At 40.3% G+C, this 17,219-nt stretch overlaps 2 protein-coding genes across 2 annotated transcripts; both read left to right on the top strand.

The window, feature by feature from the left end:
* Positions 1-103: 103 nt before the first annotated feature.
* zgc:66427 (uncharacterized protein LOC406256 homolog) lies at positions 104-4,372 on the top strand. Its single transcript, XM_057333735.1, has 5 exons — positions 104-839; positions 1,958-2,053; positions 2,152-2,257; positions 2,336-2,428; positions 2,510-4,372. Exons 1-4 carry the CDS (start codon positions 335-337, stop codon positions 2,391-2,393), a joined length of 765 nt encoding a protein of 254 aa, XP_057189718.1. The 5' UTR covers positions 104-334; the 3' UTR covers positions 2,394-2,428; positions 2,510-4,372.
* Positions 4,373-4,967: 595 nt separating this feature from the next.
* LOC130554217 (protein lifeguard 1-like) lies at positions 4,968-11,678 on the top strand. The gene is made up of 7 exons (XM_057333727.1): positions 4,968-6,103; positions 6,727-6,953; positions 7,062-7,144; positions 7,217-7,417; positions 8,212-8,340; positions 9,954-10,097; positions 10,287-11,678. The coding sequence occupies exons 2-7, from the start codon at positions 6,728-6,730 to the stop codon at positions 10,437-10,439; spliced, it is 936 nt and encodes a 311-aa protein (XP_057189710.1). The 5' UTR covers positions 4,968-6,103; position 6,727; the 3' UTR covers positions 10,440-11,678.
* The last annotated feature ends 5,541 nt before the right edge of the window (positions 11,679-17,219 follow it).

Raw genomic sequence — 17,219 nt, 5'->3', positions numbered from 1 at the left:
CCAACGATAACGGTGCTTCTCGGACGCGCTCTGTGATTGGATGAAAAATAATTTAAGACCGTGACGTCAAGCGAGATCGGTTGCGCGCAGAAGGCGAACTTCCGGTGTGTTGTTTGAACCCCGGGGACTTCACTGGCAGGAATGTGCGGTAGGCAGTTGTCATAACTAAAAGAAGAATCAATAATAGCGCACACAGCAGCGTTACACGGTTTATGATTCAATGTGTGATATGAGTATATGGCCTGAGGGCTCAGAGACGGAAGCGATCGTGTTAGCGGATCAGTCGTCGATCGATCGGTATTAAGGAGCGCGCGAGCTCTGCGCACGGTGAAACATGGGGGCGAAATCGAGCCGTTTACACGAGGAGGCTGTTCCCACATCCTTCGATAAAGATGGCATCAAGCGGGAGTCCTGTCGCAGCATCCGAAGCGCCAGGCCCACCAGCCTCATGGTGGAGTTTTCCGGTAGTTTCGATCATGATTCGGAGGCGAATCGCAGCCGGTCGGAGGAGGGCAGCGACTCGGACACCGGGCAGCAGGCGAGCGGTGACGGCAGTCCCGCCGACCGCACTGCGTCCCCGTCGCCGAGCAGTCAGGCCTCGCCGACGGACGACAACGGATCCGATGAGAAACGCGAGGATGACGCCGGTCCCACGGTCCCCGCGAACGGGGAGGAAATAGGCCGTGCACCGCAGCGCACTTTCTCGGAGCGTTTGCCCGGTGCTCGACATTCTTCCGGGAGCGGCGTCACGGCGAGATCCGCCCGGGTGAGAGGGAGCCACGCGCGGCCGGTGTCTGAGGCGTGGATCGGCCTCTACAGAGTCAACAACCGTCACGGTGGTACGCTTAAAATATGACTTTTATGATTCATAATTAGTCATTTGATGGGTTTGATTTCATCTCGGCTGTTTTGTCACGATAGACGTGCGAGTCAATAACAACAAAACAGTCTAGACTCTCTCTCTCTCTCTCGCTCATTCAGGAAGTCCCCGGTTGGAAAAAAAACATCATATTAAATGTGTATAATCCATGTTTCTTATTCAGGTTGATTTTCATGTATACTACTTATAGGTAAAAATGTGCACTAAAATGCAGTTTATGTGAGTAGGCCTACGCTTGATGTACTATTGCACTTCTAATTTCAGGCATTACATTTGTACTTGTTTACTTAAAAGTATTCTTTCTATTCATGGTGTCTCCAGATTGCACAGTTTAGATGTTCTTAAATTTATCTCCGTATATTAAGTACAAAATTAGTGCATGACAAGAGACCACGAAGTACATTGAAGTGTACTCCGTTTTCACCTTACAACAGGTAAACTGTGGTTGTTTCACTAAGATCATTGATCAATGGTTATCTTGACGTTACTACTACTAATAAAACAAAAACTGTAGTGACTGTACTTAAAGTGATCGTTCTGTCATCCTTTACTGGCCCGCTTGTCGTTTTAAACCTTTTCGACTTTCTTGCTTCCGCAGAGCACAAAAGAAGATATTTTGAAGAATGTCGGTAACCGAACGGCACCGGCCCCCATTCACTTTTATTCTGTGGACGCAAAACCAATGCAAGTGAATGGGGGCCGCTGAACAACATTCTTCAAAATATCATCTTTTGCGCTCTGCGGAAGGAAAAACGGTAAACAGGTTCGAAGAGAGCGAGTAAATGATGACAGATTTTTTTCTTTTGGCGAACTGTGACTTTAAACCGTGGTTTGTTTTGTAACTTATTTTGCTTCATACTTCGAACAAGCCTTTCCACAAGAAGTTTTAAACGTTTTTTTCCTTCGCGCGAATGTCTCGATTCAATCAAGCTTCGTAAAGCACTGATGTGTTTTCAGTTGCGTGAGTCGTGGCCTTATAGTAGTATACCGACCCATTCGTTGTGTGGAAGTCTCTAATTAATAAAGTATAATGTAAAAAATATTTTGCAGTTATTAAATACTTTGCTTTCGTTTCAGCTATTCGTTGCCCTTTCTGCACCAAACCGTTCCCTGGAGGGAGGATCGAGGACCACCTCTTAAGTTGTCTGACCTCCCCACCTCTTCCTTATAACAGTAAGCGTCCCATTTCTTTAATAACCGTCCGTCATTCTCTCCGGCTAATGAACAAAGTCTTCATTCTGATTCATTATCTTTCTTGTTTTGCACAACAGCGGACGTTCTTGCTAAGGACAGCGGGGAATGTTCCATCTGTCTCGAAGACCTACTGCAAGGAGAGACCATTGCTCGACTGGCCTGCCTGTGCGTCTACCATAAGAGGTAATCCAAAATGACCCTAACCATACTCAAATGTAATCTGTTCATGACACGCATAACGTTGTTGTTGTTATTGAACAGCTGCATTGACACATGGAGTAAAGTGAAGCCGTGTTGCCCTGAACATCCCTTTGATTGATTCGTATGTCCACGTGCAATGACACTTCGACTCAGGTGAGCTTGTGCATTCGTTAAACATCTTTATTAAGGTTTCGTATCTGTTTTGATTCCCCTGTTTTTTTGTGTTTTGTTTAGGACACCGTATCCCCCCTTGGCAGGAGCATATATTTTCTGAAACGATTTGCAAGCATCGACACTCGTTGCCAACTGAACAAGTCTGGCTCTGATGTGACTCGGCTTTTCTCTGCTCTGCGGCACCTGTCTGAACAGCGGGTTTTCCTTTTCTCTCTTAACTCTTTACTAACTAAGCTCAAAGCGAGACTGTCAACTTGGTCCTTCCAATAAGGAAATGTAACCGGAGAGAAAGGTGCACACGGATCGTCTTCCTGCTGTGGGATGGCGTTCGGGTCCTCTCGCGTTGGAAACTGTCATGTAAGCTGGCTTCGTAGGCTTGGGGTTTGGTTTTGCGCGGCATGCTGGGAAGACTGCATTGGCACGAAGAACTGATTCTGTAGAGTTTAAGCAGATCCTGGACGAAAAGAGTTGTACATGCGTAAATATTGCACACGTATTACATACGAGGCATGGTGTTTTATGTTTTGGGTGATGCTTAAGATGTTTTGGGGGCTTTTTTCCATTTTCCGTGTTGCTATTAGGGACAATTGACAATACCAGAGAGAGTTCATTCAACATTGTCATGATTTTGATTCGCGTCGTTAAAGACTTCCTCAAAGCTTTTTTAGGTTCTCGGTCTGAATACTTTGGCTCAGTTGAACTGTACATTATTTCCAGACCGGACTAGTTAGAATAATGGACGTGCCATCGGTTGAGGTGCAGTGTGTGTGTGTAAGTTCGTGCTAATGTACATCAAGAGTCGGTGGACAGGTTTGGCAGATTCGTGTGCAGGAGATGAAATGGTGAACGAACGTACTGAAATAGAAGTGGGCGATGTCGTAGACTCAAGAAATCCAGTCACTCATTGAGCGCGTGGGAATCTGGCCATCTGTGTGTCGCCATATGGCTCATGCCTTGCCAGAGATGGAGACTGTTGAACAACCGATGAGAAATTATGACTTTATCATCAGCCCTACGGAACAAGTACAGTTGAAACGCACTATTTTTGGGTGGGATAAAAAGAGATGTTACATTTTGATTCGTGAGCGTTACGTTGATGATTCTCTTGTGTCTTGTAGTGTTGAGTTGGTCTGTTACCGGTTTCTTTTTTTCCTTAGCTTAAGGGTTTATATTTTGTGGGGTAATGATGTCAACTTTCTGGACGTATGGAGAAAGGCCTTTCCCTACCTTACCAGATGCGTTTCATCATCTCTGAAAAGTACTGCGATGGGTTTTGTTTAAAGGAGACGGTTCTTTTCTGTTTGAGAATGCCAAGTGCGTGTGCGAGTCAAGAATCCTCTTTACGGTTACATTTGTTTTGTGTTTATGGTGTTGTGCGTTGTTGAGAGGAGGGAAGTAATGTCCGAGTATTTTGACAATCTTGTACGCTCTGATCGTTACAGCTTTCGCCCGTTGTTTAACTTATATGGTGCCATACCTCAATATCCATATTTACTATACTATTCTGGGGCTGAGCTAACTCCAAAAGGGGGGTTTCCTTGAAAAAATATAAAGCTATATATATATATATATATACACACAATACATATAGTATAAAAACAAAGTTATGTCATGAATTCAGTGCTAAGGGTTTTCACCCTGTTGATCCTGTGTGTTTTGACAGTTGTCGGTCAAATATGAATATGATTTGGGGATGTTTTTAGGTCAATATGATTTGCGTATATTCACACCCCCAGACAATCTGCCTTCATTCTGATATAGAACAATTGAGTATTTATTTATTAAAAAGTGTAAATATGTATTACGTTACAAAATGGCTTTGTCTATTGTTTGTCCATGATGCGGTTTCTCTGCCTAAATCTTTTGTATGTCTGAAAAGTTGTTTTTATATGTATTTTTTACAATAAATATGCTTACGTGTGATGGCTGGTTTTCTTTCTTGAATTAACATTCACTGTCTTTGAAATGTGTGTAAATCTTTCCTAGACAGCAAACAGGTAGAAACCATTGGTTGATTTGTCAATGTTAATTGCATTGAAAATATCACTTGATATTGCTATTACCTGCTATTAATGTTGAAATTTCAACAAACCACCGTTATTTACATTTCGTCATTTATCTGAAGCGACTTCCAGAGAGTTCAGGAAGCAATAATACAATAGGTGCTAATACCGAGTTACTAGTTTCAAGTTTTACTGTGATCAGTGTTTGCTTTAGTTGGGCTCTTGACTTTGGACTGATTCATGATATCTAATTAATTCAGTATAACAACTTTTAATTCTATTTAGTTTATTTGTAATAATACGACAGCCATGACACAGCTTTAATGTCACACTGGAGCGCCACACAACACATCCGAAAGTATTTGTCTAAAATCACATTTCTGATCCAATTGAATCTTAGCTTACTTTGCCACGATGTTGCAAACATTTTTTCAACATTAATAGCGGAAGCAAACGTGACGTTGATTCAATGCAATTAACATTGACAAATCAACCGTTTCGAACATCAATTCAACGATTTCTAGCTGTTAGCTTGCTGTCTGGGTTATGAATGAGTAATATCATTCTAGCAATGTAAGCCTGAGCGCAATGTGATCTGAACCTGATTTGAGTTTAGTTTCATCTCAAATTTGTGGATGTAATTGTAACAGACCGGCACTTTTGAAGGCAGAGCCTCAGTAAACGCATCTTCGTTTCCTTTACAAACCTAAAATGCCGTTTGTGTGCAATCGTGTTCAGCAGCTTCAACCTGGAGCAAAAAAAGAGAAAAATAAGCAAAGTTGGGTTTTGCCAGGTTGTGTCAAAATCTTGTGTTTCCTGTATTTCAACAACTCCCCGCCACCCCACGTGGTTCCAAACCTATTTGAGTTTCTTCTGTTAGACACCTAAGGACATGCAGAACATCTGTGGCATGCAATACATCTTTATGAACGGTCATACCTGTGTTTTTGTTTTAAGGATGTGTTTATTGTTAACATGTTGTGTTATGCATTTTAACATGTATGTGTTGTTTCGTGTCGATTTGCAGTTAAGTAAATTCAAGAAAGTAACACAGAGATGTGTCTAGTTAAGGATGCATTTTGTGTGTTGTCCTAGAACAGATTTAACAAATGTTTTTAAATGGGTTAGTGCACCCTGGGCAGAAACTGACAGCTTCTCTTCAGTCATCATTCATTTGCATTATGATTAAACAATGAGATTAAAGACAAAGGTGACGGAGGCTGTCAGTAAGCTTTCTCACGTAAGAAATTATATCGACAAGTAAACCAACAAACAAACTGAAATCTTTGGACGAACGATCCCTTTAAGTAATTGAATGTAGTCTTTCTATACCACCCGCTTCTGTGCCATTCTAAAACAAGTACAACTCTTAAAACTGCATAAGAACATTTAATGCATTTGAATGTGTGTTTGGCTGTTTGTTTGTGACAAAACTGCATCCGTTTAAACGCAGTGGGAAAGGAAGCCAGTGGTGTGAACTTCTCTGTTCACTTGCACTTTGTACTTCACCACAGATTTTCCACACAGGGGTTTTTGTAAGTGACATTATAAACGGATGTAAAACTTCAATCTGTGTCAAACAGGTGAAGCCTTGAACATCAGAGACCTCGGTGTGATCAGACCTCAAACTAGACCAGACGGAGGAAGAAAGGTAAGCATTTCACTTGGGTTTTTAATACGATCTACAACTGATTTACGTTGTATTAGGAAGTTTGCAAAATAAATTTGTATGTTTTGTGAGAAAACGTGGTCTAATTTGAATGGTTTGAAGTCATCGCCTCAGTTTTTATATAAAGGAGAAAAGACAAACTCTTTTTGGCTTAAATCTTTAATCAGCTTTTAGTCGACAAATTGTGACTTAATTTATTCAGATGAAATTCGATTGAACGAGAGTGACACAATGTAAAAAGTTATGTAAAGCTTTTCATACCATTCAGAATATAAAAATGAAATGTAAATGGAAAAATACTGTAATGTAATGTAACAAAGTGATGCCATAGTGATGATACAAAGCGTATTTTGTGTGCAAAGTTATTTTTTTGGGGGGGGATTAGTTACAGACTATAGATAAGACAAAATCAGAAAATTAAATAAATAAATCTGAAATTATTTGTTTAATAATAATTGTTTAAATAATATTTCTTCTTCGTGTGTTCCACCACCTGTAATTTCTTTAAAGCTGTATTTACTATTTTTTGTTTATTTAATTTATTTTTTAAATAAAGTTTCTACCGATGTGTCGTCTGAAATTGCAATGTCAACCATGTTGTGTAGGATGACGGACACGGAGAGCCACAACCCAGCATCAGAGATTTACCCCAGCTGTGGAGCGGCCGGACCCGTGTACCCTCCTCCTCCTCCATACATGCCCCCCCCTTATCCTACGGGTCCTGCCATGTACCCTCAACCCATTCCCGCACAAGTTGGCTTTCTTGTACCCGACGTCCCGCCGGAGGAGGCAGGCTTCAAGAAAGAAGAAGACCCGAATTCAGTCGTGACAGGTAATAAAGATCAAATCAATCAACTGTAAAAGATTTTCAATCTACTGACATACTAAACATTTCACAGGGAATAACAACGTGGTTTTGTTTTGTTGGCCTTTAAAACAGATGCATCTTATCCAGATCAAGAAGGTGAAATCCTCGTGTCAGGATTTGAGGACGACACCATTCGCAAAGCGTTTATCAGAAAGGTGGGTAAAGCCGGAAGCGCAGGAGTATAATTCTGAATGTTGGGTTTCTTCACTGTCTTTTCAATCCCGCAGGTGTTCAGCGTGGTAACAATTCAGTTACTCGTCACCTTCACTGTGGTGTGTGTGTTCACCTTCTCGAGCACAGTCAAGACGGCGGTTCAGAGGAACTTCTGGGTGTACTTGAGTTCCTACATCGTGTTTGCAGTGGTGGCCATGTGTATTAGCTTGTTCTCCACGTGTAGCCGCAGTCATCCCTGGAATCTGATGGGACTGGTGAGTTTATATTCATACGGCACCATACGTGGCATTAGATAGGTTTGAAAATGGTATGGTCTACATCAAATTCAGGTTTTCTGTTTTAAGGAGGAAGAAGCTTTACTTAAGCGCCCTATTAACTGAACCTTCCTCTTGATGGTTCCTCTTTAAGTTTTGTTTTGAGCTACATTGCTTGACCCATAGGACAAATCTCACACTTCCTCGATGTCAATCATTAGATTTGGCAAGATTGTAGTTTCCTTTTTTATGACAGACGGGTACAGCACACTTCCTCTTCCTTTTCAAATTTATTTGCTTGTTTTAAGCACAAATTCACTGAAATTTCATATTTTTTGTCTAGAAACAAGACAGGTCATTTTGCTCATCAAGAAAATGCATCTTGATTCAAGAATGTTTAGCCATTTGTAATGGAAAACAAGACGAAAATACTAAGTAAGAAGGTCATTTTGTGCAGTGCATCTCTTTAATATATTTTGCCATAATGGTTATTATTATATTATAATTTACCAAATAAATTGGTACCTGGCCAATACGTGGTCATTTGATTCTAAATGATTTTAACACAAAATGAAACAAGGGTCATGAAAAACCCTTTGGAGAAAATACAGTTTTGCCGCATCACATACACTCGCTCTGTTGGGTGATAGAATAAAAAGATTGAATCTTATATGTCATCCGTTTTTGAATTTGTCATCAGCTTTACGCTACATAAACCGGGGGAATGCGTGGAGGGAATTCTGAGAGAATGTGCTATTCCAAACTAAACCTGTCGTTTTCTTGTGTGCGTACAGTCAATGGTCACCCTGAGTCTGTCTTACATGGTGGGGACTGTGGCTTCATATCACGACACAGCTGCGGTGGTCATTGCTTTAGGATCAACTCTGGTCATCTCGTTCACCATCATCATTTTCTCTGCCCAGGTATATCCAGTTTGTCTTTAACTCTAAACAAAAATCTCACATCATCTACAGGAACCTTTAAAGAATAATGACTGCATGCGAGCACAAATTGTCAGGGGGGGGGCTGTCACGACCGGGGGGTGTGACAGCGAGCGGAAGAACCCAAGCGCAGGCAGCGGTACGGGGTAAACAATCAGGACTTTAATAACAAAACAAAAACCCACGATGGGGGAAAACCAGGCACGATAACAAAACAAGAATACGAACAAAACACTTCCCTCGATGGGGCAAAAACAAAGGAGACAGGATAATTAAAAACTATTTACGAACACACTAAGACACGGGGTGGTAAATAATAAAGATCCAGACATAGGTAGGGGATTCACAGGTAAGACGAGCAACTCAACTCAACTCAACGTTATTTATATAGCGCTTTTTACAATTTTCATTGTTACAAAGCAGCTGTACATGAGACATATTGACTATAAGCAAAATAATTAAAGTTAAGCACGAGCACTCAGGGCAAGGTAATACAGGGCGAGGTAAACAAGCGAACACGCATACAAGCACAAAGAACGAGCACAGGACAATAGACACGAGGATATTATATGGGGAGACAAACAAAGGATAATTAACAAGGGACAGGTGTCGGGAATGAAACACTGAAGGGAAGCTAACGAGAGAACGAGAGGGGCGGGGCCAAAGACGAGACTGGAGAGAGCGCATATTATGTCATGATAACAATAATATGTCCCTCTCCACACAAAACCTAAGGCTTTGCCATGACTCTGCCACAAGACCAAAAAAGGCATAACATGATGAGGCAGAGTCATGACAACAAATAGTTCGGATGCAGCGGAAGGGATCGTTTTGTAATATATGTGACCCTGGACCGCAAAACCAGCACGGGTATATTTAGCAATAGCCAACAAAATATAGTAGCCTATGGGTTATAAACATAATTCGGATATTAAGTAAAGATCATGTTCCATGAAAGTGAAAGAGAACTGTTTGTCAGATATATTATGTAGATCCTGTATCAAAACTTTGTTTTTGTCAGTGAATGCAGCAAAATCGCAAACAAAACACGGCAACAAACTTCACTCGCTGCTGTCCGCTCTTTGGGAATAACCCACTCGAGTTTGGTATCGATGTAAAGTTTAGACTTTCAGCTTTCAGGTTCATTACAGAGGTGAGCCAGTAGAGTGCTTTAAAACAAACCTGTTTCTTCTTAGCAACGGCCCTCACTTCAAAGGCCATTTTCTCAATATTTCGATTTTCTTGCACCCTGAGATTCCAGATTTTCAAATAGTTGTATCTCGACCAAATAGTGTCCTATCCTAACAAACCTTACATCAATGGATAGCTTATTTATTATTCAGCTTTCAGATGAGGTATACATAAAAATGACCCTTGTGACTGGTTTTGTGGTCCGGGGTCACATTTTACATTTAAAATAGAGTTTGGATTAATTGTAGTTCCAGGGTGTGAGTCAGAATGAGCCTTGAACTACAGTTATTGACCACCAATGTATTTCCTACTAAAAAGTTCTATGATTTTTAATCTCTGAGCTTATTTCGCGACATGTTTGAGATCTCTAACGGAGACATTTCTGTGTTGTGATCTGCTTTCAGACGCGTCTGGACTTCACCGTGTGTAACGGCATTCTGCTCATCCTGTCTGTCGACTTACTCCTGTTTGGATTCTTCAGCATCTTTTTTTACTCCAAGGTCGTGCAGATTGTTTACGGATGCCTAGGAGCTCTTCTGTATGCCATGGTAAGGAACGACAACAAATATTCTTCAGCAACAGCCTCCAATAATACTGACAGCACGCAAGTGCCTCATTTTGGCCCCTTGTGCAAAACTAACTATAGTCCAATGGATATTATATTGTTTATGATCATATTTGTTTGTCATTGGATAAAAGCGTTTAAATGACCAAATGTGTTTGTATCTCTGCCGTAGTTTCTGGCGGTGGACTGTCAGCTGGTGATGGGCAGGCAAAAATACAATCTGAACCCTGAAGAATACGTGTTCGCTGCTTTAATCATCTACCTGGATATCATTATGATATTCCTCTACATACTTATGATTATAGGTGGAAGCTCAAAGAACTAGACTTTGTTTATACAGGTCTGTGTTCACATGTATTTGACACATGAACATTTAAACAAACACACACTCAATAGCACTCGTCGTCTGCACACAATACATCTCATTTATGAAACGAATAAAAGGTCTGGTGCTCACTGAATGTGCTACGGCCCACCATCTGCAGTACTTCATATCATACACGTCTGCTGGCTACTGATGGACAAGCACAGACTTTGACTGACCACCAGGGGGCGTGTCACAGACACTTTGCCGTCCTCCACTCCTAAATGGCAAAGCAGCAGAATCCAGGTTTAAGACTCATCTCTTTTAACATTTTATTTTGTTGTCTGGCTGTTTGGTTTCCTTGTTTTTGTATTATGAATAGTAATTTGATATTCCTCCGCTTTTGATTTTCTAGCAGATATTAATGATCTGAATGACATGCTGTCTCTTTATCACAATGGTGTTCATTCTGTTTTAAAATGTAAGTGACAAAGACAAATGAATGATGTTGATCATGAAAACCTCAAACTCGTGTACTACCCTGCAATGTGACTGCTCTTTTTTGTGCTTGTATTAAATCAATAAATAATTCTGTTTTGTTTATTTCCTTGACATTCATATATTAGTTTGGGATGAGTATAAAAACAAGAAGTCTATATCAGATTCGTTTTTCCATTCAGTTGCTCTTGAAAAGGTTTACCAGGTTGTCAGTTAAATGGGTCGTAATGACATAATGACAAGCTAAGGAACATTGTGTTGCCAAAATTTGTGGAATGGAAATATAAAGAAGAATAGTTAAATACTGCATTAAAACTGGTGCCAAAAGTTGAGAAACATTTATGAATCTGAAAATATCTAGAGATCTTATTTTGTGTACTAATACTAACAATGAAAATTATGATTATTGTATCATTTTTTTATGTTGTTCTGTTGAACACAAAATAAGATCTATTGAAGAATTTAGGGAAGCAAACAGTTGCCTTTCTCAGGGCATCTCTGACCACTTTAATATTTCCTACTATGGTAGTCATTGATGTCCCAGAAATCTCAGTTGCTGACATTTTTCCAAATATCTTTCGTTGTGTTCTACAGAACAAAGAAATGTATACAGATTTGGAACAAATGACAGAATTCTTATTTTTGGGTGGAGTATCGCTTTACATCCTGCCACTAAAACAAATCCCACAAAATACTATTTTGTAATTTATAAGAAAGTAAATGTGTTTTTCATAATTCGGTGTCCATGTAATAAAAGTTATGTTTGTGAAACATCTTGTTTGTTTTTTATAACAAAATGGTGCTGCTTTAGTTGGAATCCAGACAGACAGTGTTATTGGCAGTTTCTACTGATGTGACGTAACTGAAGAAACAAATTGTATTAAGAGTTTTTTTATGCCTAATGCATATGCAAAGAATGTGTGTAGGCAAGCTGGCAACCTATAGCTCCACCCCTGGGTGAAGCTTTAAACGTCCCAGATCAGTGTTCAGACAAGACCACACAGAGGAGAAAAGGTAAGAATTTCAAACAATTTCATATTCTAGCCCATTAGATAAATATCCATGTACATTTTGCATTGACATGTAAATAATTTGAATTATTGATTTCTGCCTGATCTGTAAGAAAACCTTGATCTGATTATAATGAGTATAACTCTTTGGATGAGTTTTCATATAAATGAAAACAAAAGACAAACACTCTGTGGCTTAAATATCATTGTGGATTTGTCATTGTAATCTAATTGGTATTTTATTTTATTTTATTTTATGAAATCTGATTGAACAAAAGTAAAAGAAATGAGGAATGTGGCCCAGATTTACCTTTGTGTAAATTAAAGATGAAACTGAAGTTTGAAAAACATTTGTTCACTCAGCTTGACTCACTTGAGTTATCTCATTCAGAGTGTTAAATGAACACTGCTCAGTGTGTATATGAGTGCACACTACAGAGTGTATAAAGTGACACATTAATTCTGTCAAGATCTCACCGGAAGAGAATTAAACACACACCATTACCATCCTCAGTTATTACAGACACCACTTTCACTTTATTTTTGTCCTACGTCTCTTCCTGACAATTAAAGGTTGCCACTAAATATGAATGTATTGCTAAAGGTTTCATTTCAAGTCATCATTATCATTTTCAGTGTTTCCATCAGTTCACTCAGAACTGTTAGATCATTTTTGTATCTATAGCATGTTGCACAGGATCTAGCAAAAACTCAAAACATGAACAAATGGACAGTATAGAACCACAAAGGGTGCAAAGTGTGAGACACTCACATGCAGTGGGTAGGGGCCGCATCCACGTCATTTACGTGAAAGTTTTTTTTTCTTAAAAAAAAATATTACACAATGCATAGCCCTGATAGAAACTTCCTTGAAATGGGGTGAATTTCTGATTTAATATTCAAACCCCGGTGTAAAAAGGTAATGGTATAGACCGGGTATTCAATTAAAGTTCCAAGAGGTCCGGTTTTTATATTTTCTTCCAAACGGAGGTCCAGACAATATGTCTGTTTAAAATATATGATATTTTATCAAGCCATTTAGTTTATATTTTGATATGTAGCCTATAGGCTCTGTGGTTTTAGGGGAATGCCCTCTTAATAGAACTCTGAGAATTAAGATTTGTAAATAAAAAAAACTACTGACAACATGCAAACAGCAAATGTAATGTAACAATTAAAATGCTATATAACAATTAAAATCATGAACAGAAAACAGAGTTACAAACTAAATTAGCCTTTCCATGCCATTGTCACTTTCATACCGGAACTACTTCTATAAATAATTTCCCAATTAAAACGTTGTTCATTACAAAATTTGAACCTGCTTGTGAAAACCCAGCAAAAGTCCTTCATAAAATCATCCAACAGAATATTCTGTGAAAATATAACGATATCTTCAATATTGACAATATCGAGTTCGAGTCAAGTCCGAGTCCAGAGAGGGTCGAGTCCGAGTCAAGTCCGAGTCCAGAGAGGGTCGAGTCCGAGTCAAGTCCGAGTCCAGAGAGGGTCGAGTCCGAGTCAAGTCCGAGTCCAGAGAGGGTCGAGTCCGAGTCAAGTCCGAGTCTAGGACAAGAGATCTGAGACGAGACCTATAGAAATCTTCAAGAATATGTTAAATGTTTGGTGGAAACATAAAACTGGCACCGAGCTCATAGAGTGCTCAGTGCATTAAATATACCATGGCATGTACACTGTGTTTTATTTACTTAGACTGATATTAGTTTAAAAATATTATTAGCTGAGGGTAAAAAAGGCCACATAGTAAGTGTGTAAGGTAATTTTATTACAATTATGACTTCCCCCTGACCAAAGATATGTCAAAAGACGTCTTTTCTGCATCTTTCGATGTTGAAAAGACGTCCTTTTATTGGCCCATTATTACGTTTTCTGAACGTCTGATATTGACGTACAGGGGACCTTGGTACAATGTAAAAACTGGTTCAAATCTGGAGTTTATCAGACTACTTTCAGTTTTCACATGGAAATAAATGAAATGAGACTCTGTGAAATGAGTTTTGTACCCACAATAATAACCATTATTGTGATCAGTGTTTGCTTTAGTTGGGCTCTTGATCCTTGACTTTTGTTAAATTAATTCGTTCAGGTCATGTAATAGTGTTATAAAAACACTTGTGCACTGTGAAAGACAGACATGCTTTTACAAAAGTTGGGGTTGTTTCTCATGGAAATTGTCAGGCGTGTAATAAAATGTATTAGTTTTAAACATTATTGATCAATTGATGACTGGTCTGAGTGCTCTGGCTAGTCAATGCACAGAGTATTGAGAGAAAATAAACAAACATATTTCACTGACATCAACCCTCATCATACAACCCTCAACAATGATGACAATCGTCAAAATAATTCAGATAAACAGATCACCCAGCATGCATTGCAGCATGAAGCTTTCTTTTGTTGATTGTCACCATTGTTGAGTTTCATATGCAGATTCTTGATGTCGTTGTGTGTTAAAGTGGTTTAACAGATTGTGAATATGTTAATTCCTAAAAAAATCACGTATATCAAACTACAGATCCACAGAGCTGACACATTAATAAACCAAACCCAATTATTAACAGTGATCTAAACAATTTCAAAATGCATGCATTACCATTCAGAAGTAGTCATCTCTTTGCCACAACTAATTTATTTTAACACACAGTTATGGCTGAAGGAAACCTAATTTAACATTAAAATAGAAGAGCCAAGAGCTCAACTAAAGCTAAAAAAGATCACAATAATGGTGATTTTTGCAGGTACAAAAGTGATACTGATTCAATGCAATGAACATTGACAAATCATCATTTTTAACCTTGATTCAATGGTTGCTTGCTATCTTACTGCACTCAAATCATTCAGCTCAGTTTATTTCAAAGAGTCTCACTTAATTTATTTCCATGTGTAAACTCAAAATTTCAACCAGTTTTTACTTTGTACAGACTGGACATCAATATTAACAATCAGGAGACGCCATGAAAAGCTATAGAAACAACTTTCATTTTTGGCCCATAAAGGGACGTCTTTTCAATGTATTTATATTTTTGCTGGGCAGGTGTTAATTTTGCAAGGGAAGCTAGGTAAATCGTGGACAATTGCCATTCATATAGATTGCCATCGGTCGACTAGGCAGACGAAGGGCTCGTATACCTGAATTGGACGCCAAATCTCTCGTCACTCTTATTATGATTGGGACTTTTTTCCCTTATCGGAGTTTAGGGGCCGTTTTCCCGGAGAGGCATTGAACGGACACCACAAGGGGTGGCAAAGTGCTGCGGGCGTGGACCCTCGCGCCACAAAATGCCTACTCATCCCCTCACCACCTAATCTTCATCACCGCATGCACGAGGAGCCTTTCGCTTCCCCCTGACCGCCTAAATCTGCCATAGTCTTCCTCACGTCCGCAGCGCGCCTAGACTTGCTAGTTTGCTGCCCCTTGCTGCCTATTCGTGGCGCGACACCCAAAAGATGCCAAAACGTCACGCTCGCCACCCTTGCATCTGCAGAGCGCCTAGAGTTGGTAGTTTGCTGCCCCTTGCTGCCTATGCGTGGCGCGACATCCAAAAGATGCCAAAATGTCTCGCTCCCCGCCCTTCTTTCTTTTTTCCCTCCCTCACGGCCGTGGCGCCCCCTAGAGGAGCCGGGCGTCCTTCGTGACCTTGCTCGTTCATGCTTAGGGGAGGTTTCTGTCAGAAAGACCTCGGATACCCAAGCCAACGCGCGAGGGGGTTTGCGGGCCCACAGAGAACCACTAGAGGCAGGGAGATGTATGTAAAATAAGAAAAAATATTTAATCGCACTTCCCGACCAAGCCCTATCGGTATGACGTCGAGAGTCACGTGATGCAACTTTCTGTAATGTTTCGGGCTCCTGGGGCCTCCGCGGCCGGTACGGGAGCCTCTGACACCTGCAACATATCCTATTTCTCTCATAGGTGGCTATCGTACGATAACCCCGGAACGGCCAGGGAGTTTTCAAGTGACCCAGATTCAAATTCTATAGCTCCTCGCGGCCCCCTCATTCGGTTCCCAGAGTTTGAAGTCTGTACGGCCTCGTTATGTACAGTAATATATTGCACGTTTTGGGGGTGTTGTGGGCCGTTTATTTTTCTGGAATATTTTTTGTGATTTTTTTTCGAGCACTTGCCATACAGCGAGGGGCATGGGCTTCGAATATGTGATGCAAGAGGGTGTGATGAACTAGTATTCGAAGCCCCGAGGTTTTTGTACAAAAATAAAGCAGAATATTGCTGAAAATGCTGTTCAGAGATGTATTTCTGTGAAAAGTGCATTTGTAAGCAAAATAAGCATTTTAATAGCCTGAAGTGTGCAATATACCAATATGGGGTGCTTCTAGGATACATAGCTGTAGGTTTGTCATACAAAAGCTGTTTACAGTCTTAAAAATTGACCTTTTACAGTCACATGGCCCACAGAGATCAATGCGAGGGAGAGAGACGTATGAAAAATAATAAAAAATACTTAATTTCATAGCCCGACCTAGCCCTATCGGTATGTCGTCGAGAGCCACGTGACGCAACTTTCTGTTAGGTTTCGGGCTCCTGTGGCCTCTGCGGGCCGTACGGGAGCCTCTGACACATGCAACCTATCCCATTATTTTCATAGGTGCCTATCGTACGATGAGCCTGGAACGGCCCCGGGGACTTCGAATGACCCCGATTCAAAATCTATAGCTCCTAGAGGCCCCCTCATTCGGTTCCCAGAGTTTGAAGTCGGTACGACCTTGTTATGTACTCTATCGACGCTGTTTGGGGAGGTTGTGGGCCGTTTATTTTTCGGGAATATTTTTTGTGATTTTTTTTCGAGCACTTGCCGTGCAGCGAGGGGTACGGGCTTTGGATATGTGGTGCGTGAGGGTGCGTCGAACTAGCATTCGAAGTCCCGAGATTTTTGTACAAGAATAAAGCAGTTTTTTGCTGAAAATGCTGGTGAGAGACTAATTTCTGTGAAAAGTGCGTTTGTATGCAAAATAAGCATTTTAATAGCCTTAGGTGTGCAATATACCAATACGGGGCGCTTCTAGGATACATATCTGTAGGTTTGTCACAAGAAAATGGGTTTACAGTATGAAAAATTGACCGTTTACAGCATTGTCCACCGTTAGCCTACACTGCTACTGTCAAATAAGTTATGACTGGGACTTCCGGTGGTTCACAGGAAGTCCCAGTCGTAACTTATTTGACAGTCCGTCGGTAGGCTACTAATGTACACAACACTTTTCACGCAAGAAAAAGCACTAGAAAACGTTCCCTAGGTTCTAGTAAGCCACTCTC

The sequence above is a fragment of the Triplophysa rosa genome, linkage group LG5 (assembly GCF_024868665.1).
Source record: "Triplophysa rosa linkage group LG5, Trosa_1v2, whole genome shotgun sequence".
In the NCBI taxonomy this organism is placed as follows: domain Eukaryota; kingdom Metazoa; phylum Chordata; class Actinopteri; order Cypriniformes; family Nemacheilidae; genus Triplophysa; species Triplophysa rosa.
Note: the sequence above shows the minus strand (reverse complement) of the source record. Positions and strands in the feature narration are given on the sequence as shown.

What these genes read in the sequence shown, in the direction of transcription:
- zgc:66427 (XM_057333735.1), top strand. Translation starts at nt 335, where the DNA reads ATGGGGGCGAAATCGAGCCGTTTACACGAGGAGGCTGTTCCCACATCC. An exon ending in AGTCAACAACCGTCACGGTG is followed by an intron (nt 840 to 1,957) that starts GTACGCTTAAAA and finishes CTTTCGTTTCAG; the next exon opens with CTATTCGTTGCCCTTTCTGC. An exon ending in CTGTGCGTCTACCATAAGAG is followed by an intron (nt 2,258 to 2,335) that starts GTAATCCAAAAT and finishes GTTATTGAACAG; the next exon opens with CTGCATTGACACATGGAGTA.
- LOC130554217 (XM_057333727.1), top strand. Translation starts at nt 6,728, where the DNA reads ATGACGGACACGGAGAGCCACAACCCAGCATCAGAGATTTACCCCAGC. An exon ending in GCAAAGCGTTTATCAGAAAG is followed by an intron (nt 7,145 to 7,216) that starts GTGGGTAAAGCC and finishes TCAATCCCGCAG; the next exon opens with GTGTTCAGCGTGGTAACAAT. An exon ending in CCTGGAATCTGATGGGACTG is followed by an intron (nt 7,418 to 8,211) that starts GTGAGTTTATAT and finishes GTGTGCGTACAG; the next exon opens with TCAATGGTCACCCTGAGTCT.